The following is a 25,839-nucleotide window of genomic DNA, read 5'->3' as shown; positions in this document are numbered from 1 at the left end:
AATATAAATCCTAAGATAGCTACAATGTAATTATTAATTATATTGTAGCTATCTTAGGGTTTATTTTACAGGTAAGTATTTAGTTTTAAATAGGAATAATTTATTAAAGTATAGTGTAGTGTTAGGTGTAATTGTAACTTAGGTTAGTTTTTATTTTACAGGTAAATTTCTCTTTATTTTAGCTAGGTAAGCTATTAAATAGTTAATAACTATTTAATAGCTATTGTACCTAGTTAAAATAAATTGAAAGGTACCTGTAAAATAAAAATAAATCCTTAGATAGCTACAATATAATTATTATTTATATTGTAGCTATATTAGGGTTTATTTTATAGGTAAGTATTTAGTTTTAAATAGGATTAACTTAGTTAATAATAGAAATATTATTTAGATTTATTTAATTAATATTTAAGTTAGGGGGGTGTTAGGGTTAGTGTTAGACTTAGGTTTAGGGGTTAATAATTTTATTACAGTGGCGGCGGTGTAGTGGGGGGCAGGATAGGGGTTAATAAATTTATTATAGGTGGTGACGGTGTAGAAGGGGGCAGGATAGGGGTTAATAAATTTATTATAGGTGGCGACGGTGTAGGGGGGCAGGATAGGGGTTAATAAATTTAATATAGGTTGCGGGGGTCCGGGAGCGGTGGTTTAGGGGTTAAACTATTTATTTAGTTGCGGCGAGGTGCGGGATCGGCAGGATAGGGGTTAATAAATTTATTATAGAGGGCGGCGGTATAGGGGGGGCAGGATAGGGGTTACTAGGTATAATGTAGTTGGCGGTGGGCTCCGGGAGCGGCGGTTTAGGGGTTAATATGTATAGAGTAGCTTGCGGTGGGCTCCGGGAGCGGCGGTTTAGGGGTTAACATATTTATTATAGTGTCGGTGGGCTTCTGGAGCGGCGGTTTAGGGGGTAATAACTTTATTTAGTTGCGGCGGTGTAGGGGGGACAGATTAGTGGTGTTTAGACTCGGGGTACATGTTAGGGTGTTAGGTGTAGACATCTCCCATAGGAATCAATGGGATGTCTGTCAGCAGCAAACTTGTACTTTCGCTATGGTCAGACTCCCATTGATTCCTATGGGATCCGCCGCCTCCAGGCTGGCGGTTTGAAAACCAGGTACGCTGGGCCGTAAAAGTGCCGAGCGTACCTGCTAGTTTTTTGATAACTAGCAAAAGTAGTGAGATTGTGCCGTACTTGTGTGCGGAACATCTGGAGTGACGTAAGAATTGATCTGTGTCGGACGGAGTCCGGCGGATCGAAGTTTACGTCACAAAATTCTACTTTTGCCGGTCTGTAGCCTTTGATAACTAAGGCGAATCAGCCTCGCCACAAATACGCTGCAGAATTCCAGCGTATTTGAGGTTGACGGCTTGATAACTAGGCCCCTTAGACTCACTCCAGGATGCTCGCTTCTTCACCAAACTGGACCTACGTGGGGCATACAATCTGATTTGTATCTTCCCAGGCCACGAATAGAAGACCACCTTCAACACAAGATCAGGGCATTACAAATACCTTGTAATGCCCTTTGGGCTGTGTAAAGGCCCTGCAGTCTTCCAGGCATTTGTCAACTATGTCTTCCGTGACCTTCTCAATTGCACTGTCATCTTGGGGTTCTCCAATTATTACCGCAAGTTTATAAAGAACTTTTCTCAAAGAGTCGCTCCACTCACTGAATTGACAATTCGGAACAAAGACTGTAAACATTGACCACCAGAAGCCATAAATGCCTTCTCTCAACTAAAAAAGGCTTTCTGTTCTACTCCTGTGCTCCACCATCCTGATCCTGACCTACAGTTTAGAGGTTGATGTCTCTGAGATAGGGGCTGGAACAGTTCTAACCCAAAGGAATCCTTTAACCTCCAAGTCACACCCTGTAGCCTTTTTCTCTAAATGCTTTACTCCTGCTGAGAGGAATTACTATGTGGGTAATCATGAACTCTTAGCCATTAAGATGGCCTTGACTGAATGGCGTCATTGGTTAGAGGGCACCGCCAATTCCATTCAGATTCTCACCGACCACAAGAATCTAACTTACCTAGAGACTGATCATCGATTCAATCCTTGACAGGCCAGGTGGGCCTTGTTCTTTTCCCATTTTAACTTTGTAGTCTCTTATCTTCCCGGGACCAAAAGCAAGAAGGCAGACGCCCTTTCCCGTCAGTTTCCTCACTCAAGTGATTCCTCTGAAGCTCCTATTGAACACATCATACCTCCCTCTTTGTACCTCTGAATCTACGGACTCCTGTGCTATCCTGGGCTCATGATACTAAACTCTCAGGACATCCTGGCTTGACAAGGACTTTTTAGCATCTTTCCCAACATGTATGGTGGCCTACTATGAAGTCTGATGCTCAGGATTATGTGAGAGCCTGCACGACTTTTGCTGCCAACAAATTTCCCTGATCCATGCCTCCTGGCTTGCTCCAACCATTGTCCATTCCCAAACAACCATGGACACACATAACAATAGACTTCATTGTGGACCTTCCACCTTCTGACCACCATACAGTTATTTGGGTTGTGGTGGATCGGTTTTCCAGACTGGCTCATTTTGAACCCCTTAAGAAACTGCCTTCTGCCCAGGAATTATTGTCTCTTTTTCTATTGCATGTGGTATGACTTCATGGCATTCCCGTGAATATTGTTTCCGACAGAGGTCCACAATTCATTTCTGCCTTTTGGCGAGCCTTTTGTAAATTGATTGGAACCACTGTTTTCTTGTCTTCTGGCTACCACCCTCAGACCAATGGACTAACTGAGAGAGTAAACCAAGATCTCGAGGGCTACCTTAGAGCCTTTGTCAATTCTCTCCATACCAACTGGTCTGAGTTTCTACCCCTAGCTGAGCTGGCGAGAAACAGTCAATGGCACTCTTTTCTACGTTGTTCTCCATTTCAAGCAGCAGCAGGGTATCAACCTCGTGTCTTCCCTCTTTCTGCTCAGTCCACAGGGGTTCCTGCTGCAGACCGACACGTTACTGAACTCACCACTCATTGGCAATGTATTCGCTCTCAGTTACATTCAGCTGTCTTTAGATACAAGAAGTTTGCTGATCATCATAGAGCCTCTGTGCATGCCATCTCGGTAGGTGAACGTGTTTGGGTCTCTACTCGATACATTCGTCTACGTCAACCCTGTCACAAATTAGGGCCTAGGTTTATCGGTCCTTACAAAGTCCTAAAAAGACTGTCTCCTGTTGCCTACAGAGTGACCTTACCCAGAACCCTGCGCATACACCCAGTCTTCCATATCTTGTTACTCAAGCCTTACATCAAAAATAGATACAGGTATACCCCATTCATACCCGCGGGTTAGGGACCAGAGACCCGCTGTAAAGTGAAAACCGCATTAAAGTGAAACAATGTCGGTATAGATTTCTTTTCACTTGCCGGTGTTTAAAACCATGTTTGAACTAACATATATTGGGGTGCATTTAGTTTAACACTAGTACAACACAGTATTCAATAAATACTGTACCTGTAAAATAGTTACAATTACTGTAGAACAATTTGCCAGACTATAACACTGAGACACAGATTGCACTGTAATGCTGTGAACAGAGTGAACTGCGCATAACAAAATAGTGACAGTCACTTTTCTCGCAATCTCACAATGATTACAGCATTGTTTCAAAATCCTTGGAGGTTGAACTTCAGCTCCACAATGCGCTGTATTAGCGAAGCGCTGTAAAGTGAAGCACTGTAAATTGAGGTATGCCTGTATACCCGACTCAGAGCTCCTCCTCCTCCACTCCTGGTCCATGGCGACCCCGATTATGAGGTTGCTAAGATCCTGGACTCCAGATACAGGCGCAGACAACTGCAATATCATGTGCATTGGAAGGGTTACTCCGTGGCGGATCGTTCCTGGGTTCCTGCCCATGATGTGCATGCTTAATTTAGGCTGTGATGTGGGGTGCTGTCGGTTTAGAGGTTAATAGGTTTATTTAGTGGTAGTGATGTGGGAGGCCAGAGGTTTAGGGGTTAATACCTTTATTTAGTGACGGCGATGTCAGGGAGCGGTGGAATAGGGGTTATTAAACTTTAATATAGTTATTAAACTTTAATATAGTTGCGGCAATGTTGGGGTGCGACGGAATAGGGGTTATTAGTTTTATTTAGGTGGTGGTAGATTAGGGGTTAATAACATTATGTTGGTGCCGGCGATGTCAGTGGGGGACAGATTAGGGGTGTTTAGACTCGGAGTTTATGTTAGGGTGTTAGGTTTAAACATAACTTTATTTTTCCCCATAGACATCAATGGGGCTGCGTTACGGAGCTTTTCATTCCGCGATCGCAGGTGTTAGGCTTTTTTTTAGCCCGCTCTCCCCATTGATGTCTATGGGGTAAGTGTGCACAAGCACGTCAAAACAGCACTTGAATTGTGTGCGGTATGGAGCTCAACGCAACCATATCGCACGCACAAGCCTACTGTTTGAAAACTTGTAATGAAAAGGGAATAGGAGTGGCAAAGTTGGCTAAAGTATATATAAAAACAGGATAAATCAGGAACAAAGCTGACTGAAAAGGAGGGTGATATTGACAATGGTATATCTAATAATGTATAATATATAATATAGCACCTACAGTTGGTCTTTCTATATAGGCAAATAAGTATAGAAACTTGTAGTTTCAAAATGCTTAAAACAATTTATTTATGTTAAAAACTTATATAAAAATTTTTATAATAAAATTTTTTGGTCGCTCTCACATATATATTATGTCAGGTCAAAAACTGTTTAGATAAAATACAATACAATCGGATTCAATGTTATAGAAATACATATAATTCAATTGGTATACAATGTAATAGATGTAAAGTGCAAATAATGAATACACTAGTAGATGAGACAATCTCAGAAGATCAAAATAGTGCAATGTCTGGATAGATCTCTGGTAAGGATACCGGTTGGTTACCTATACAAACGTGTACACGTGCAATAAAAGGTGGTAAACTGTGGAAAATACAGTCAAAAAATGGCCAAAAAATGCAAAAAATATATAAAAATCAAAAATTAAAATTAAAAAATCACAATATTGTGAAAAATATGTGAAAAAATATATGTGAAGATATGTGAAGAAATATATATTGTATTAAAGTGTCCATATCAAAAATAAGAAAAAAATCCAAAGGTATAACTCCAATGCTAATATCTATATAATACCCCAAAAAATATATAAATATGCGTATGTGTCTAGTGGTATTATAGTACTGATGATATAATCCAAGTGTCCAAATAAGTGTGTATACTATTAGTAGTAATTCCTGTGTCCTATTAGTGGTGATTCCTGTGTCCAAACTCGATATCCAAGAAGTCCCGCTGCTGGGATAATAACTAGTAATAAACAATGCAATCCTAAATAAAGAAAGAAAAAAGAAAAAAAACAGTGTAGAAAATGACATTTATAGGTAGAGGGTATTGTTGTTGCATTCACGAAAATAAACAATCCTGAGAGAAATAGAAAGCCTCACAAATCCTGGTTTGGATACTGGTCGGCGCATTTCAGCCCTTATATAGGGCCTTTTTGAAGACATAATGAGGCTTCATAAAACTTAGACTTATAAATGGTATTTTTTCCAATCAAATCCTATCTGATAGGAAGGTCTGCATTTGTTATTGGCGCCAAATTTTGCAGTAAAACGCCACTTGCGTTTTTTACCACTTCTGGTTTTACCACTTTCGTTTTGCTATTTAGCGTGGAATTAATTTTGAGTAAGGGAATGCTTCCATTATTACACAGCTACCTATGGGCAAACCAGTTTCTTGTTTTATTAACGTTGTTTACACTTCGAGTTTCTTATTGTCTCAATTTAGAGCTATGACTTGGGGCAAAAAAGGGAGTTTTAGCTAACTGCCGGCTAGATTACGAGTTTTGCGTTATGCTCATAAAGCTGCTTTTTCACTACTGCTGCTATTACGAGTCTTGTAGGTACAGCTGTACCGCACACCTTTTTGGCCGTAACGCAACGTAACTACCGCACCTTTCAAAAAGTCCTTTTTCAATGGGACTTCCATAGCGCCGGTATTACGAGTTTTGCCTGTCCGGCCAAAAAGTGAACGGTACAGCCTATACCTACAAGATTCGTACCGCCATCTAAAGTCAGTAGATATGGGTTTTGCGCTACCAAGCTGTAGCATAAAACTCATAACTAAAGTGTTACAAGTACACTAACACCCATAAACTACCTATTAACCCCTAAACCGAGGCCCTCCCGCATCGCAAAAACTAAAACAAAAATATTAACCCCATCACAAACACTAGTTAAATATTATTAATCCCTAATCTGCTGCCCCCAATGTCGCCGCCACCTACCTACACTTATTAACCCCTAATCTGCCGCCCCCAACATCGCCGTTGCCACTATACTAAAGTTATTAACCCCTAAACCTCTGGCCTCCCACATCACTAACACTAAATAAATATATTAACCCCTAAACCTAACCCTAAGTCTAACCCTAAACCCCCTAACTTTAATATAATTAAAATAAATCTAAATAAAAATTACTATCATTACCTAAATAATTCCTATTTAAAACTAAATACTTACCTATAAAATAAAACCTAAGCTAGCGGGGGCGGCAGATTAGGGGTGTTTTGACTTGGGGTTTATGTTAGGGTGTTAGGTGTAAACATAGATTTTGTTTCCCCATAGACATCAATAGGGCTGCGTTACGGAGCTTTACGCTCCTTTATTGCAGGTGTTAGGCTTTTTTTTAGCCGGCTCTCCCCTTTGATGCTTATGGGGAAATCGTGCACGAGCACGTAAAACCAGCTCAAAGCAGCGCTGGCATTTGTGTGCGGTATGGAGCTCAACACAGCCATATTACCCGCTAACACAGGTTTTTTGGAAAACCTGTAATAGCAGCGCTATTAAAGGTGAGCGGTGGAAATAACGCAAAAACTCGTAATCTGGCCGTGTATTAGCTAAATTGCGATCAGATCCTTTATATTATTACGGGTCTTGGTATATGAAATAGGGGTTGCTTATAAATCTCAAATAAATATAAAATATACTTAGATTGAAAGATTACATATACAAATTATATATATATATATATATATATATATATATATATATATATATATATATATATATATATAAAAAATATATAGAAAAAATATAGAAAAAATATAGAAAAAATAAAAAGTATAAAAAAATATATATAAGCAATTTATTAAAATTTGTAAAATATAAAAATATCTCTAAATGTTTAAAGATAGAGCCTTGTCATTATAAGGATAGCAAATATGGAATAGATCCTTCCCACAAAAAATTGAGGATTTTAGGCTTAATATTTCTCCAGGATTTACAGATATTTATGGGGTTAGAATATCAACCCATGACTTCTAAAATATAAACAAATAAATACTACATTAGCTATAGTACAATAAACTTAGATGAAAATTAAGTTATGTCCCTTATTTGATACATTAAAAAATAAAAAATAAAAATAAACATAAAAATAAATAAAATGATGTATGAGAAATCAACATGTTTAAAAGAACTGTATGATTGAATTACTATTGAAACCTACTGGTATATAATCATACCTGTACTTAGCCATATATAGCCATACCTATATCTCGCCATATATTATTAGGGGGATTTGTGGCTAGTATGAGAATCCATGCTCTAGTATCTCTACCTATCTTATGGAAGACAGTATGTAGATTCTATCACTCAGGGTAACCAATTATTATAAATTAATGTAAATATTGTATGCTAGACTGTGTGTTGGTGTGGGACCGTACCTCCACCTGGCTGCTTAATGTTAGTGTTGGGGGAAATTGGGGCTAGTATGAAAATAAAACGGCTGTCACTTCCTCCATGCACGTCTTTAAAATGTTTGTAAATGGGTAGATCTAACTTTTTCCATTTTATTTGTAACATATGTTCTCTGATTCTATCTCTAAGTTATCTTGTGGTTTGTCTAACGTACTGCAATCCACACCCACATTCAATAAGATATATGACAAACTTGTCTGTGCACCAAATTGTATGTTTGACTTTGAATGTTTCGTTTGTAGTTTTAGATTTGAACATCCCAGTCTTTTTTCCATGTTCGCATGCTTTGCAGAGATGACACGGAAAGAAGCCTTCTAGTATTCTACCCGTTTTGCCCAAACAGTAGTTCTGTGTCTTACTACTGGGAATACTGTGAGCTAGAATGGCCTTCAGATTGTTGGCTTTCCTGTAAATAAATTGTGTTCTCTCTGCCAGGTGTTCACCTATAGTGTCATCATCTCTAAGTAGATGTCAATGCCGTTTTTTTATGTTTTCTACAATCCTTCCATTTTCGCTATACTGTGTGATAAATGGTACTTTCAATTCTTTCTCATTAGTGGTGACTGTCTTGGATTTGTAAGTCAATAGCGAGTGTCTTTCCATGTCAATTATTTCGGTTATAATGTTATCTATGGAAGACTCATCATAACCTCCCTCTATGAATCTTTCTTTCAACACCAAAGATTGTTCTTGCCACATTTTTTCATTGGAACAATTTTTCTTTATTCGCATAAGTTGTCCTTTGGGAATGTTGGAAATCCATTTCTTGTGATGACAGCTAGTCTGGTGTATATAATTGTTACAGTCGACCTCTTTAAAGTAGGTCGACGTCTCAATATTCCCATTTCTTACGTGTATGTCAATATCCAAGAAGGTTATGTGTTCTTTGCTAATTTGGTGGGTAAACTTGAGATTCGCTTGATTTTGGTTCATGACTTCTAACGTATATGTTAGGTCTTCAAGACTCCCCTTCCAAATTATGAGTAGGTCATCTATGTACCTTTTATATAGGACCAGGTCCGCGCTCTCTGGGCAGGAGTCCTAAAATATGGACTCCCATTTACCCATATATAAATTTGCGTAACTTGGCGCGAACCTGGTCCCCATAGCTGTACCACATATTTGCCGGTAGAATTTACCTTCACAGTGGAAGAAATTATGTCGTAATATATAATCAATACCATCAAGTATGAATGTCTTTTGTGCCTGGGGCATGTCTACATCTTTGTTTAAGTAGTATTCTACTGACTCAAGGCCTTCTTTATGCGGAATGCAGGTGTACAATGATGTCACATCACTGGTTACTAGTATGTAACTGTCATTCCATTCTATGTTCTTCAAAATATTTAGAACCTCAGTTGAGTCTCTTAGGAAAGATGTAGAGCCCTTACATGTTTCTGCAGATTTTTTATCAATGTACTCAGATAAATTGCTAGACAAATAACCAATATAAGATATGATTGGTCTACCCGGTGGGTTAGTCAATCTTTTGTGAATCTTTGGCAGATAATAAAACACAGTAATTTGGGATACTTATTTGTTAGGTAACTGTACTCTTTGTTGTTGATTATGCCCATGTTGTTTGCTTCGATGAGCATGGTGTCAAGTGACCATTTGTAATCATTCATTGGATTAGAACCCAAAATCTCATAAGTATCTTTATCTCCTAAGATGTCTAGGACTTCTATTCCACCGCCTTTATCAGCTGGTTTGATTACAATATCTCTATTATGTTCTAATTTCATTATCTGTGTCTAGTTGTTTTTTTAATGAGGTTCTTTTTATATTGATTCACTGATTTCCGTTTTTTAATATCATTGCAGATCATGGTCTCAAATGATTTAATTGCCGGGCCTTTGAGATTGGTTGGGTAAAACCCAATCTCAAAGGCCCGGCAATTGACTCACTAGACCTACATAAACATACACTCATTTAGCTATAGATCTGTACAAATATCATCACATAAATACATAATTCGCTACATGCAAACAATATAAAGCAGATTACGTACACAAAACATTTTCATTATGAAAATATCACGATTTCATGTACTTTTACACAGAATGACATGACTCACTCACTTTACGCTCAACAGGAGTGTTGGAATTTTGTCTTTTAATTTCTCTCCTCCATCGACTTCTATGGGGAATACATGCTCGTGATCGGCCTCTTTCCGTAACGCACTCAATAATTTTGTTTTTTTAAAATCGTAATATGGGTGGTCTATGGTGTGCGCTAATTCATTAATTCTTGCATAGGTGGGAGCAGCGGTGAGATCTGATGGCTCCCAGTGGAGTGGGGAGGCAGTGGGCCTGTTGAGGGTCCGTCCGTTGAAGGCGCATGGCCACACCCTTCACGTGACATGGCGCACGCGTCATCACCATCAGACACAGAAGGAATAACACACACAAAGCAGTGTACAATATGGGTTGATACTTCCCTCAAGATATCAGAACTGCAGCCATCCCACAGTCTCTCCTGAAATCTGTGTAGATAGATATGGTGTGCAGGTTCACACTATAAATCGATTTGATCACTGTATACTTCTTATTCCTCAAAGGGTTTTCATCTGTACAGGTGCGGAGGTGTACTCCTATTTCAGAGTAAAAGGATTGTGCTGTGATATCAGATAAGGACACCAAATAAGGCGTGTAAATACTCACAGCATATATTTCAGATAACCGGCTCTTTCTTAGTGCAAAAAAGGATTTCACAGGTTTTCTGATAAAAAACTGTTTTTTATTTTTCCCAAAGCGTTTCAACGGACCCAGCCGTCTTTGTCAAGAGCTATTAAAAGTGCTTTACAAACCAAGCATACCATTCCGCTACACAGGCGGTCTTAAAATACATAATTGGTGATGCTACCCGTGACCTTATTGGAGGAAAAAAGTTTTCTGCTAATAAAAACCTGTATTTTATTTTTACCAACGCGTTTCAATGGACCCAGCCATCTTTGTCCATGAGCTAGTGACGTATTGGATATACAATCCTACCAGGAAGGGCAAAGTTTCCCAAACCTCAAAATGCCTATAAATACACCCCTCACCACACCACAATTCAGTTTAATGAATAGCCAAGTAGTGGGGTGATAAGAAAGGAGTAAAAAGCATCAACAAAGGAATTTGGAAATAATTGTTCTTTATACAAAAAAATTATAACTACCATAAAAAGAATGGGCCTCATGGACTCTTGCCAATATGAAAGAAATGAATTTATCAGGTAAGTTCTTACATAAATTATGTTTTCTTTCATGTAATTGGAAAGAGTCCATGACCTAGTGATGTATGGGATAGCAATATCCAAGAAGTGGAGCTCCACGCAAGAGTCACTAGGGAGGGAGGGATAAAAATTAAAACAGCCATTTTCCGCTGAAATAAATTAATCCACAACCCAAAACATAAGTTTAGTCTCATAATTGAAAAGAAAAAACTTAAATCAAAAGCAGAAGAATCAAACTGAAACAGCTGCCTGAAGAACTTTTCTACCAAAAACTGCTTCTGAAGAAGCAAATACATTAAAATGATAGAATTTAGTAAATGTATGCAAAGAAGACCAAGTTGCAGCTTTGCAAATCTGATTAACTGAAGCTTCATTATTAAAAGCCCAGGAAGTGGAGACTGTTCTAGTAGAATAAGCTGTAATTCTCTTCTGCGGGGCTTGACCCGACTCCAAATAAGCTTGATGAATCAAAAGCTTTAACCACGAAGCCAAGGAAACAGAAGAAGCCTTCTGACCTTTCCTAGAACCAGAAAAACTAACAAATAGACTGGAAGTCTTCCTGAAAACTTTAGTAGCTTCAACATAATATTTCAGAGCTCTCACCACATCCAAAGAATGTAAAGATCTCTCCAAAGAATTCTTAGGATTAGGACACAAAGAAGGGACAACAATTTCTCTATTAATGTTGTTAGAATTCACAACCTTAGGTAAGAATTTAAATGAAATCCGCAAAACTGCCTTATCCTGATGAAAAATCAGAAAAGGAGATTCACAAGAGAGAGCAGATAATTCAGAAACTCTTCTAGCAGAAGAGATGGTCAAAAGGAACAACACTTTCCAAGAAAGTAGTTTAATGTCAAAAGAATGCATAGGCTCAAATGGCGGAGCCTGTAAAGCCTTCAAAACTAAATTAAGACTCCAAGGAGGAGAGACTGATTTAATGACAGGCTTGATACGAACCGAAGCCTGAACAAAACATTGAATATCAGGAAGGTTAGCAATTTTTCTGTGGAATAAAACAGAAAGAGTCGAGATTTGTCCTTTCAAGGATCTTGCAAACAAACCTTTATCCAAACCATCCTGAAGAAACTGTAAAATTCTTGGAATTCAAAAAGACTGCCAAGAAAATTTATGAGAAGAACACCATGAAATGTAAGTCTTCCAAACTCAAAAATAAATCTGTCTAGAAACAGATTTACGATCTTGTAACATAGTATTAATCACTGAGTCCGAAAAATCTCTATGACTAAGCACTAAGCGTTCAATTTCCATACCTTCAAATTTAATGATTTGAGATCCTGATGGAAAAACGGACCTTGAGATAGAAGGTCTGGCCTTAATGGAAGTGGCCAAGGTTGGCAACTGGACATCCGGACAAGATCCACATACCAAAACCTGTGAGGCCATGCTTGAGCCACCAGCAGCACAAATGATTGCTCCATGATGATTTTGGAGATCACTCTTGGCAGAAGAACTAGAGGCTGGAAAATATAAGCAGGATGATAACACCAAGGAAGTATCAACGCATCCACTGCTTCCGTCTGAGGATCCCTGAACCTGGACAGGTACCTGGTAAGTTTCTTTTTTAGATGAGATGCCATCAGATCTATTTCTGGAAGACCCCACATCTAAACAGCTTGAGAAAACACCTCTGGGTGGAGAGACCACTCCCCTGGATGTAAAGTCTGGTGACTGAGGTAATCCGCTTCCCAATTGTCTATACCTGGGATATGAACCGCAGAAATTAGACAGGAGCTGGATTCCGCCCAATCAAGTATCCAAGATACTTCTTTCATAGCTTGAGGACTGTGAGTCCCACCCTGATGATTGACATAAGCCGCAGTTGTAATATTGTCTGTCTGAAAACAAATGAACGGTTCTCTCTTCAACGGAGGACAAAACTGAAGAGCCCTGAGAATCGCACGGAGTTCCAAAATATTTATTGATAATCGCGCCTTTTGAGATTTCCAAACCCCTTGTGCTGTCAGAGATCCCCAAACAGCCCCCTAACCTGAAAGACTTGCATCTGTTGTGATTACAGTCCAGGCTGGAGAGGTCTCATATGAAAATGAGCAAAGGGGAACGCGCCCGATGCTGCAGTCATGAGACCTAAAACTTCCATGCACATAGCCACTGAAGGGAATGACTGAAGGTTCCGACAAGCTGAAACCAATTTTAATCGTCCCTTGTCTGTTAGGGACAGAGTCATGGACACTGAATCTATTTGGAAACCTAAAAAGATTACCCTTGTCTGAGGAATCAAAAAACTTTTTGATAAATTGATCCTCCAACCATGTCTTTGATGAAACAACACTAGTTGATTCGTGTGAGATTCAGCAGAACGTAAAGACTGAGCAAGTACCAAGATATCATCCAAATAAGGAAACACCACAATACTCCGCTCTCTGATTACAGAGAGTAGGGCACCGAGAACCTTTAAAAAGATTCTTGGAGCTGTCGCTAGGCCAAGAGGAAGAGCAACAAATTGGTAATGATTGTCTAGAAAAGAGAATCTCAGGAACCAATAGTGATTTTTAGGGATAAATTAATGTAAATATTGTAGGCTAGACTGGCTGTTGGTGTGGGACTGTACCTCCACCTGGCTGCTTAATGTTAGTGTAGGGGGAAATTGGGGCTAGTATGAAAATACATGCTCTTCCATCTCTACCTATCCTAACAGAGGATAATGTAGTCAGGGGGAGTCCCTCAAACAATTGGGGAGGGGGAGGAAGGAGGAAGTGTTAGAGTAAATACAGTCCAAATTAAATATCCATTTGGATTCAGTCCTAAGCATTTTGAGTTCCATGTCCCCCCCTCCAGTCTTTGGGTACTTTACTTATCCCCATATATTTAAAACGGCTGTTACTCCCTCCATGCACGACTTTAAAATGTTTGTAAATGGGTAGATCTAACTTTTTCCATTTTATTTGTAACATATGTTCTCTGATTCTATCTCTAAGTTTTCTTGTGGTTTGTCTAACGTACTGCAATCCACACCCACATTCAATAAGATATATGACAAACTTGTCTGTGCACCGAATTGTATGTTTGACTTTGAACGTTTCGTTTGTAGTTTTAAATTTGAACATCCCAGTCTTTTTCCCATGTTCGCATGCTTTGCAGAGATGACACGGAAAGAAGCCTTCTAGTCTTCTACCCGTTATGCCCAAACAGTAGTTCTGTGTCTTACTACTGGGAATACTGTGAGCTAGAATGGTCTTCAGATTGTTGGCTTTCCTGTAAATAAATTGTGTTCTCTCTGCCAGGTGTTCACCTATAGTGTCATCATCTCTAAGTAGATGTCAATGCCGTTTTTTTATGTTTTCTACAATCCTTCCATTTTCGCTATACTGTGTGATAAATGGTACTTTCAATTCTTTCTCATTAGTGGTGACTGTCTTGGATTTGTAAGTCAATAGCGAGTGTCTTTGCATGTCACTTATTTCGGTTATAATGTTATCTATGGAAGACTCATCATAACCTCCCTCTATGAATCTTTCTTTCAACACCAAAGATTGTTCTTGCCACATTTTTTCATTGGAACAATTTTTCTTTATTCACATAAGTTGTCCTTTGGGAATGTTGGAAATCCATTTCTTGTGATGACAGCTAGTCTGGTGTATATAATTGTTACAGTCGACCTCTTTAAAGTAGGTCGACGTCTCAATATTCCCATTTCTTACGTGTATGTCAATATCCAAGAAGGTTATGTGTTCTTTGCTAATTTGGTGGGAAAACTTTAGATTCGCTTGATTTTGGTTCATGACTTCTATATATGTACGTATATGTTAGGTCTTCCAGACTCCCCTTCCAAATTATGAGTAGGTCGTCTATGTACCTTTTATATACGACCAGGTCCGCGCTCTCTGGGCAGGAGTCCCAAAATATGGACTCCCATTTCCCCATATATAAATTTGCGTAACTTGGCGCAAACCTGGTCCCCATAGCCGTACCACATATTTGCCGGTAGAACTTACCTTCACAGTGGAAGAAATTATGTCGTAATATATAATTAATACCATCAAGTATGAATGTCTTTTGTGCCTGGGGCATGTCTACATCTTTGTTTAAGTAGTATTCTACTGACTCAAGGCCTTCTTTATGCGGAATGCAGGTGTACAATTATGTCACATCACTGGTTACTAGTATGTAACTGTCATTCCATTCTATGTTCTTTAAAATATTTAGAACCTCAGTTGCGTCTCTTAGGAAAGATGTAGAGCACTTACATGTTTCTGCAGATTTTTATCAATGTACTCAGATAAATTGCTAGACAAATATCCAATATCAGATATGATTGGTCTACCCGGTGGGTTAGTCAATATTTTGTGAATCTTTGGCAGATAATAAAACACTGGTATTTTGGGATACTTATTTGTTAGGTAACTGTACTCTTTGTTGTTGATTATGCCCATGTTGTTTGCTTCCATGAGCATGGTGTCAAGTGACCTTTTGTAATCATTCATTGGATTAGAACCCAAAATCTCATAAGTATCTTTATCTCCTAAGATCCTATTTGACTCTTTGGAGTAAGCTGCCTTGTCTAGGACTTCTATTCCACCGCCTTTATCAGCTGGTTTGATTACAATATCTCTATTATGTTCTAATTTCATTATGGTGTCTAGTTGTTTTTTACTGAGGTTCTTTTTATATTGATTCACTGATTTCCGTTTTTTAATATCATTGCAGACCATGGTCTCAAATGATTTAATTGCTGGGCCTTTGAGATTGGTTGGGTAAAACCCAATCTCAAAGGCCCGGCAATTGACTCACTAGACCTACATAAATATACACTCATTTAGCTATAGATTTGTACAAATATCATCACATACATACATAATTCACTACATACAAACAATATAAAGCAGCTTACACAAAATATTTTCATTATGAAAATATCACAATTTCATGTACTTTTTCACAGAATGACATGACTCACTCACTTTACGCTCAACAGGAGTGTTGAAATTTTTTTCTTTTCATTTCTCTCCTCCATTGACTTCTATGGGGAATACGTGCTCGTGATCGACCTCTTTACGTAAAGCACGCAATAATTTTGTCTTTTTAAAATCGTAATATGGTGGTCTATGGTGTGCGCTAATTCATTAATTCTTGCATAGGTGGGAGCAGCGGGGAGACCTGATGGCTCTGGGTGGAGTGGGGAGGCAGTGGACCTGTTGAGGGTCCGTCTATTGAAGGCGCATGGCCACACCCTTCATGTGACGTGGCGCACGCGTCATCACCATCAGACACAGAAGGAATAACACACACAAAGCAGTGTACAATATGGGTTGATACTTCCCTCAAGATATCAGAACTGCAGCCAACCCCCAGTCTCTCCTGGAATCTGTGTAGATAGATATGGTGTGCAGGTTCACACTATAAATCGATTTGATCACTGTATACTTCTTATTCCTCAACGGTTTTCATCTGTACAGGTGCGGAGGTGTACTCCTATTTCAGAGTAAAAGGATTGTGCTGTGATATCAGATAAGGACACCAAATAAGGCGTGTAAATACTCACAGCATATATTTCAGATAACCGGCTCTTTCTTAGTGCAAAAAAGGATTTCACAGGTTTTCTGATAAAAAAACCTGTATTTTTTTTTTCCCAACACGTTTTAACGGACCCAGCCGTCTTTGTAAAGAGCTATTAAAAGTGCTTTACAAACCAAGCATACCATTCCGCTACACAGGCGGTCTTTAAATACATAATTGGTGACGCTACCTGTGACCTCATTGGAGGGAAAACATAATTTATGTAAGAACTTACCTGATAAATTAATTTCTTTCATATTGGCAAGAGTCCATGAGCTAGTGACGTATGGGATATACAATCCTACCAGGAGGGGCAAAGTTTCTCAAACCTCAAAATGCCTATAAATACACCCCGTAACCACACCCACAATTCAGTTTAATGAATAGCCAAGTAGTGGGGTGATAAGAAAGGAGTAAAAAGCATCAACAATGGAATTTGGAAATAATTGTGCTTTATACAAAAAAATCATAACCACCATAAAAAGAATGGGCCTCATGGACTCTTGCAAATATGAAAGAAATGAATTTATCAGGTAAGTTCTTACATAAATTATGTTTTCTTTCATGTAATTGGCAAGAGTCTATGAGCTAGTGACTTATGGGATAGCAATACCCAAGAAGTGGAACTCCATGCAAGAGTCACTAGAGAGGGAGGGATAAAAATAAAAACAGCCATTTTTTCGCTGAAAAAAATTAATCCACAACCCAAAACATAAGTTTAGTCTCATAATTGAAAAGAAAAAACTTAAATCAAAAGCAGAAGAATCAAACTGAAACAGCTGCCTGAAGAACTTTTCTACCAAAAACTGCTTCCGAAGAAGCAAATACATCAAAATGATAGAATTTAGTAAATGTATGCAAAGAAGACCAAGTTGAAGCTTTGCAAATCTGATTAACTGAAGCTTCATTCTTAAAAGCCCAGGAAGTGGAGACTGATCTAGTAGAATGAGCTGTAATTCTCTGAGGCGGGGCTTGACCCAACTCCAAATAAGCTTGATGAATCAAAAGCTTTAACCACGAAGCCAAGGAAACAGCAGAAGCCTTCTGACCTTTCCTAGAACCAGAAAAACTAACAAATAGACTGGAAGTCTTCCTTAAAACTTTAGTAGCTTCAATATAATATTTCAGAGCTCTCACCACATCCAAAGAATGTAAAGATCTCTCCAAAGAATTCTTAGGATTAGGACACAAAGAAGGGACAACAATTTCTCTATTAATGTTGTTAGAATTCACAACCTTAGGTAAGAATTTAAATGAAGTCTGCAAAACTGTCTTATCCTGAGAAAAATCAGAAAAGGAGATTCTCAAGAGAGAGCAGATAATTCAGAAACTCTTCTAGCAGAAGAGATGACCAAAAGGAACAACACTTTCCAAGAAAGTAGTTTAATGTCCAAAGAATGCATAGGCTCAAATGGCAGAGCCTGTAAAGCCTTCAAAACTAAATTAAGACTCCAAGGAGGAGAGACTGATTTAATGACAGGCTTGATACGAACCAAAGCCTGAACAAAACATTGAATATCAGGAAGCTTAGCAATTTTTCTGTGCAATAAAACAGAAAGAGTCGAGATTTGTCCTTTCAAGGATCTTGCAAACAAACCTTTATCCAAACCATCCTGAAGAAACTGTAAAATTCTTGGAATTCAAAAAGACTACCAAGAAAATTTATGAGAAGAACACCATGAAATGTAAGTCTTCCAAACTCAATAATAAATCTGTCTAGAAACAGATTTACGATCTTGTAACATAGTATTAATCACTGAGTCCGAAAAATCTCTATGACTAAGCACTAAGCGTTCAATTTCCATACCTTCAAATTTAATGATTTGAGATCCTGATGGAAAAACGGACCTTGAGATAGAAGGTCTGGCCTTAATGGAAGTGGCCAAGGTTTTTTTTTTTGTTTTTTTTATATCTTTTTATTGAGGTTCATCATATAATACAACATAATCAACTCAGAAAGTTAAATCTTTGTGTATACAAACATATAAATTAACATAACATATCTTATATCATACATGTCTTAGATTTCTCCCTCACCGGGTTTGAATGTATACAAACGAGAAAAACCCTTGTTCTTGACCTCACTTTTTCCAAACTTAAAATGGTCCTTCCAAAAAGGAAGGAAAATATCTGATTTACATACATTTAATTTTTACTAAATCAAAATTCTATGTACCTCAGGATCAAAAAACAGCAGAGAAGCACGTAACGCTAAAGCATAGGGGAGAGGGGGGCGGAGGGCAGGGCGGAGAGAAAAAAAATATATATTTTTAAAGCACCCCTACTTATGTTAACCTGTATCAACTGGCCCTCTCTGTTAGCCAAGACCTAGGCAATACACCAGATACAATCAGATATAAGAATGGTACTGCGTTCTGAAAAGGCTTTAAAAAATAACCCTGCTGCTCTGGTGTCCAAGAACTAATCAGGCTTCCCCATTTTTCAAAATAATTCTTAAACTGCTTTTCTGAATCAGCCTTGAGGTTCTGCCTTTCTACAAACATCTGTGTTTTGATAATATTGGTAACTTCCCTCATGCAGGGAGTTTCTCTTTGTCTCCATTTTTTAAAGAGCAGACTACGTGCTACCAGTATAACTAAATTGACCAGCTGTCTATCCCCCATAATAGCCGACTTTTTTAAGAAAAATATATGTTCTGCCTGTAACTCAATTTTACTCTGGAGATAACAGTTCAACCAATACTGAGCCTTTGCCCAGTATTGCCTTACTTTTGGGCAACTCCAAATACAGTGTAGAAGGTCTGCCCCTGCCCGTGTACATTTAAAACACCTCCCTGCCTTTGACTCCGTCCATTTGGCCATTCTAGCTGGGGTCAAATAGTAGTTATGTATGATTTTACACTGTGACTCTCTCCAGCTAATACATGACGTCGCCTCGGCCGCAAGTTTAATACTTTCTAATATATCCTCTCCTTGTAAACTTTCAAAATATTTATTGAATTTTTCCTTGGCCAGGTTAATATGTTCCAATCCCTTATTTGTCAGAATTTTATGATACCACCAAGAAATAGAACGTTTCCCTGCTTGATAGAGTTTTAGGCCCGGAGCTATATGAAACAATCCCCATTCAGTTGCCACTTCTCTATTAGCTCTTTCAATATAATGGCGTACCTGCAAGTATGCATAGAAGTTATTGGTTGGGAGGTGATATTGTTTTGCAAGACTCTGAAAGGTACAAGTCTGGCCATCCCTATCATTTTTTAGCTGCGCAAAATAATTTATTTTGAAAAAAGTTTTATTAGGTTTTTCATAACAGGTTATGCATAACAAATTTCGGCATGTACAATCAGATTAATTAGGCATAAAGTGAATATTCAGCAAGATATTAGTGGCATCAATCTCTTACCCATGTTAATTTGAGATCATTGTCTAGCTTATTGTACCAATATGTAACATCTTATTTCGTAAACGGATCTGAAATTTTTAAATACAAGTTAAATATTAACAGGATCAACAGTATCGAGGTCTACCCACAGGAGGGTAGTATAAAGTCATCTGTCGCCACTCGGCCGATTGATCGGATGGGCGGCTGGTCCCGGCTCTCTCTAAAGTGTAATACAGTGCATTGGTAGAAATTATTGATTCTCTATGTTTCTCTGTGTTCTAGCTTCGTGGTACATAATGAATGGCTCCCACTGTATGATAAATTTGTCTTTGGTGTGTAGGTTCTCAGCAGCTAAGCTAGCCATTTCATAATGGTGTATTATTTTTTTAATGATGATAGTGAAGTTGGGTGGGGTGGATTTCCAATATTGTGCTATGCAAACTCTAACCACCGTGCAAATGGTCATAACTAGTTTTTGGTGTTGTCTTAAGATATTGGGAATCGGGAAGTGTAGTAGGGCCTGTTCTGGGGTCAGTTGTATATGTTTATGGAAGAGATCGCTAAGAAATGTCGAGGTGTGTTCCCAAATTTCTTTCGCTCTGTCACATTCCCACCACATATGTATGTACGTCCCCCTCACATTACATCCTCTGTAGCAGAGATTCAGGGAAGGTCCTTCTGATCCACCGAACCTAGTAGGATATATATACCATTTAAATGCTACCTTGAGAAAATTCTCTTTCAACATAGCATTGTATGAGAAGGAGAGGCCTCTGTCTAAATTAGTTAGCCAAGTCTCCAAGGACCAGGTCTTATTAAGGTCTTGTTCCCATTTTAGAATTTGCGAGGGTTTCGCCGCTCTAGGTTTACCGTTGAATATGAGATATAGTGTCGAGATTGTTCTGTGCACCGGGTCTTTAGCTAGGCATAGAGATTCGAAAGTTGTATTCAATGGTAGTTTGGAAAGTTCAGTTACTGCATGAGTTCTTGATTTTAATTGTAAGTAATGGTACCATATATTTTTGTCAGTTGGGTCAATATCTCTGTATTGTTCAAAAGAGAGAAAACCTCCCTCAACATATACGTCTGCAATTCTATATAGTCCTTTGTTAGCCCATTTGGTCTGTATGTGGGAATCTATTGTGGTTTGTGGTATTACTAGAGGTGTAAGTTTTGATTTGTCTTGTAATAAGGGGAATTTGGCGGTTAGTTTGTTCCAAAGGAAAATAGTGTGGGACAGCGCTACATATTTATTTAGTAGAGGATGGCTATTCTTTTTGGGAAACCAAAGTAGTCTATATATCTGGTCAGTGTTGGCTATCTGTGATTCTATCTGTTTCAACAGGGGTTGTTTCGTATTGCTAAACCAGTGTATGGTTTGGGCCATCCGAGCTGAGTAATAGTAAGAAACTAAATGTGGGAGGCCTAGCCCACCATCCTTCCTGTGTGTACTCATGATTTTTTTGTTTATCCTAGGGTGTTTTCCCTGCCAAACAAAGCGCAGAATATCTCTTTGGAGTGCATTGAGCTCGGCTATGGGGATGGAAATTGGTAGTGACCGGAATAAATAAAGGAGCTTTGGTAGTAAGGTCATTTTTGTGGAAATGATTCTACCATAAAAAGAGATTTTAAGTTTCAACCATTTCGATATTAAATGTCTTATATGGTCAAACATTGGGAGATAGTTCGCCTGGTATAGCGAAAAAATGTCAGTTGTAAGATAAATACCCAGATATTTAAGCTTCTTATGGGCCCAAGTGAAGGAGAAATTAATTTCTAATAGTTTTTTAGTGTGTTGGGGTAGATTTGTTCCGAGAGCTTCGCATTTATCCCTATTTATTTTATAACCGGATAAAATACCATATTGTTGGAGCATCGAGTATAAGGGGGGGAGAGATAGGAGGGGTTTTGTTAGTGATAATATGATATCATCCGCAAATAATGAAATCTTATATTCCTTGCCCCCTATTTGAAGTCCAGATATATTCGGTTCTTTTCTAATTTGAATGGCTAATGGTTCAATACAGAGGGCGAATAATAAAGGGGATAAGGGGCACCCTTGTCTCGTTCCGTTCCTAATTGGTATCGTTCTGGATTGATATCCTGACAGTTTTACAAATGCTGACGGGTAAGAGTAGAGTGTGGTCAGGGCATCAAGGAAGGCACCCGAGATGCCTGTTTTCTCTAATACTGCGAACATATATTCCCAGTTAATTCTATCGAACGCCTTCTCTGCGTCCAAGGAGAGGAACAGAGAAGGCGTCTTTTCAGTAGTGGCAAAATTGATCAAGTCGATTATTTTGCGAGTGTTGTCCGGTGCTTCCCTACCTCTGATAAAACCTACTTGGTCCGGATGGATTACTCTTTCAAGGATAGGGTTTAGTCTGTTTGCCAGAATTTTTGTAAATATCTTCAAATCTTGATTTATTAGCGATATAGGTCTGTAATTCTGGCAATGAAGCTTGTTTTTACCCGGCTTAGGGATGACTGCTATTCTAGCCATTAGCATCTCATTGGGAATTTCCTTTTTTTGCATTATGGAGTTAAATACCTGAGCCAACAGAGGGGCTAGTTCATCTGAAAATAATTTGTAGAAAATTCCGGAGTAACCATCCGGACCAGGTGTTTTAGAAGTCTTTAAATTTTTGATGGTATATTTAATCTCCGTCTCGGAGATCGGGGCGTTTAGACTAGATTTCTCTTCCTCTGTGATTGTTGGGAGGGCGTTTGCAGTTAAAAAAGTATCTAGTTTTGCGGATCTATCAACCTTACCTTGGTGTATAGGGAGATTGTAGAGATTGTGATAAAAGTCAGCAAAAGTGTTCGCGATTTGGAGGGGGTCATTGGTGTTCTTATGATCTGATATTTGTATTTGAGGGACTGTAGTGCTTCTAGTTATTTCCTTGAGTTTGTTGGCTAGCATTCTGTCGGGCTTATTTCCATATATGTAGTAATGTGAGTCAATCTGTTTAATAGATCTAGCTGCTTCTTTGTTAAGTAATTGATTTATTTCTTCATTTATGTTTTTCAGTTCTAGTCTCTTTTGTTTAGTGGTATTAGCAGTACATTGGGATCTTAACTCATTAGCCCTAGCTTGTAGTTGTGTCATTTTGTTTTTATGTATTCTGTTTCTGTGGTTTGATTCAGTGATCAGGTTGCCTCTTACATATGCTTTGAGCGCTCCCCAGACAAAAATGGGGTTAGGTGTACTATCTATATTTAGCCTAATGAATTCTGTAATGTGTTCCCTTGTTTTCTGAGAGACTAAAGCATCCTGTAATAGGTTAGCGTTAAGGGTCCAGGATTTGGTCCTGGCGGGGTTGATGAGTCCTGCTAGCGTGGTTTCTACAATAGAATGGTCTGACCAAGGGCAGTTATTTATTTTAGCGCTTGTTAGCAGGGGGACCAGGATTTGGCTGAGAAAAATGTAGTCTAGTCTGGATTGGGTGAGGTGCATTGGGGAAAAATAGGTGTAGTCCCTGGCCCTATTATGTAGAGCCCTCCAACTGTCTATTAGATTGTGATCTAAGGTAAAGTCTTTCAGGATGTGTGTGGTTGAGCTAGGGGGTCTGGCCTTTAGAGATTTAGTAGAAGTTCTGTCTAGATCTTGGTCTAGAGCTAAATTAAAGTCGCCCCCCATGATAATCTTATGTTTTTTCCATTGGGTCAATAATTTGCTTAATTTAGTAATAAAGGGGCCCTGGTGCTCATTTGGGGCATAAACATTGACGATCAGAACAGGAGAATTGTGAATTAAGCCTCTAGCCATCAAAAAACGACCTTCTTTGTCTCTAATAATTTCTTCCTCTTTGAAATTTAGGGAAGAGTGAATTAAAATGGTGACCCCGCATTTCTTTTTCCCGCTTATTGCGTGATATTGTGTTGGGAAAACTTTGTCCCAATACTTGGGAGTGAAATCTTTGGTGAAGTGAGTCTCCTGTAATAATACTATGTGGGCGTGTAGTGCTTTATATGTAGTAATAGCTTTCTTTCTTTTCATGTCGGAGTTAAGCCCTCTGACATTATGGGAGAGGATTTTTATAGACATATTGGGGTGAGAGGTGTATTAGCATCTATTAAATCCCTAGGAAGGATGTGTAAGTGAGTAGGAAACTGCAAGCTGTTTAAGGATTTGGGTGTATCCAACATATTGAGTAGTTCTGAGAGTGAGAGAGCCGGGACCTACCTGACGGCCAAACCTTGGAGGGGTTCCGATTTCCATCCCACATCGTGGGAAGCGTAAATATACATGAGGTGATATATTTGAAGGGATCAGAATCATCTGATGACATGCCTGAACGAACAAAACACAAATTATAATGAGCAAAATTAAACTTAAACTTTACAATGGTTTCCCTTGTCAGGGAGTAACATTTTAGTGAGGCTGGTGAAGGGCACTGTACCAGGTGCCTAGGATAAGCCTTCCTATGAGAGGGTTAGGGAAGATTAGGGGGGGTGGAAGAGAAGGGTGAGTGTTGGATGTCAGAGGTAGTGTGATGTGGTTGGAAATACAAGTTATGTGTCTTATGTCATGTCCAGAAGTGTTAGGAAAAAGGGGGGGTTAGGGATGCGTGAATGTGAAATGTGCGAGAGAGAGAGAGGGCAAGAGAGATAATGTATAGGGAGAGTGGTGTATGTCTGGGTTTAATTCTAGGGGGGGATAAGGAGAGGAGAGAAGGAGAAAAGAAATAGTGCAAACAGACTTATAAATGATACTAGTAACAATTTTGGTGTCCAGAACATTCTATAGCTGTACTATGAATTATATCAACTATATTAACATCATTAATGTCAGCTACAATAACTATAATAAGAACATGAATAATAATAATAACCCCTGAGTGAGGTCAAAAAAATAACCAGGTCTGCAAAAATAACAATACACAAAAAAAAAAAAAGGAAAAACAAAAGTGTGATGTGCAGACTTGACTAGTACAAAGTTCTCGGGCCTGCAGGCCGTTTTGGCTGTTATTTTATGTTATTAAGGTCTATTAGCCTCAGGGCCGCTAGCAATTGACCAAAGCTTCAAAAATTTAAGAATTAGGATCCTCCTAGACCCCCAGTTTTGTCAGGTCGGGGAGGATTCCTCTTCAGAGGGTGACTCGTCTTCTGAATGGGTATTTGAGATAGTCTTATTTTTCCTATGCTTTTTCGTTTGGCCTACTGGGGTCCACTCCCTTTGAATGTGTTTTTTCTGGGGGTTCTTGTTGAGGGGTGTTTGAGGGGGATCAAAGGGGATCTCCAATCTTCGGAGAGTCGATAGTCCTTCATTCAAGTCCGAGCAAGCATAATAGATATTATTATATGAAAAGGCCAGTTTGAAGGGAAACAGCCCACGATATTTGACTTGGGCCCTCGAGAGGGCTTGTGTAATAGGTTTAAGATCCCTTCTCTTTGCGCAAAATAATTTAGGCCTTTCTCCTTCCAGTCAAAAAATACTTTATGGTTAAGACCTGATGCGAAATCCACACACCCGGTAAACGGTAAATATGGGGACACACGAAATTCCTGTCCCGCAAGAGAGCAGTATAGCTGCCACCCTTTAATAATATTAGCAAATGTTAACATTCTATCTACATTCTGGGGCAGCTTCCTATAAGGACAATGTAACATGGCTGGAGGGCTGAAAGGTCTGATCAGCTCCGCGTCTAACTTATAGTATGTTACGTATTCTGATTTAGTAAGCCAATCTAATCCGAATTTGGCCAGGGCTATTAGATTATAATGTTTAATGTTTGTAATAGAGAACCATGCGTATACTTTGGAGTTGCTCATTTTATCTATAGAGATTCTTGGTCTCTTTTTCCTCCAAATAAAGGAGGAGCAGGCTTTATTATATCTAGTTATATCTTTCCTTGTAACAAGGAGGGGTAGGTTTTGCAACAAAAATAAGATTTTAGGAAATATAATTGTCTTAATTATCATACATCTGGCCGAAATTGACA

General features: G+C 38.7%; 1 protein-coding gene across 1 annotated transcript in view; it reads right to left on the bottom strand.

The window, feature by feature from the left end:
• Positions 1-5,222: 5,222 nt before the first annotated feature.
• The window catches only part of LOC128653592 (uncharacterized), a 142,227-nt gene continuing 121,610 nt past the window's right edge, over positions 5,223-25,839 (bottom strand). The window contains exon 6 of the mRNA XM_053706974.1: positions 5,223-5,360. Within this exon, the coding sequence (XP_053562949.1) occupies positions 5,257-5,360 (104 nt within the window). The 3' untranslated portion in view covers positions 5,223-5,256. The remainder of the gene's footprint in view (positions 5,361-25,839) is intronic.

Source organism: Bombina bombina, chromosome 3 (assembly GCF_027579735.1).
Source record: "Bombina bombina isolate aBomBom1 chromosome 3, aBomBom1.pri, whole genome shotgun sequence".
Classification (NCBI taxonomy): domain Eukaryota; kingdom Metazoa; phylum Chordata; class Amphibia; order Anura; family Bombinatoridae; genus Bombina; species Bombina bombina.
Note: the sequence above shows the minus strand (reverse complement) of the source record. Positions and strands in the feature narration are given on the sequence as shown.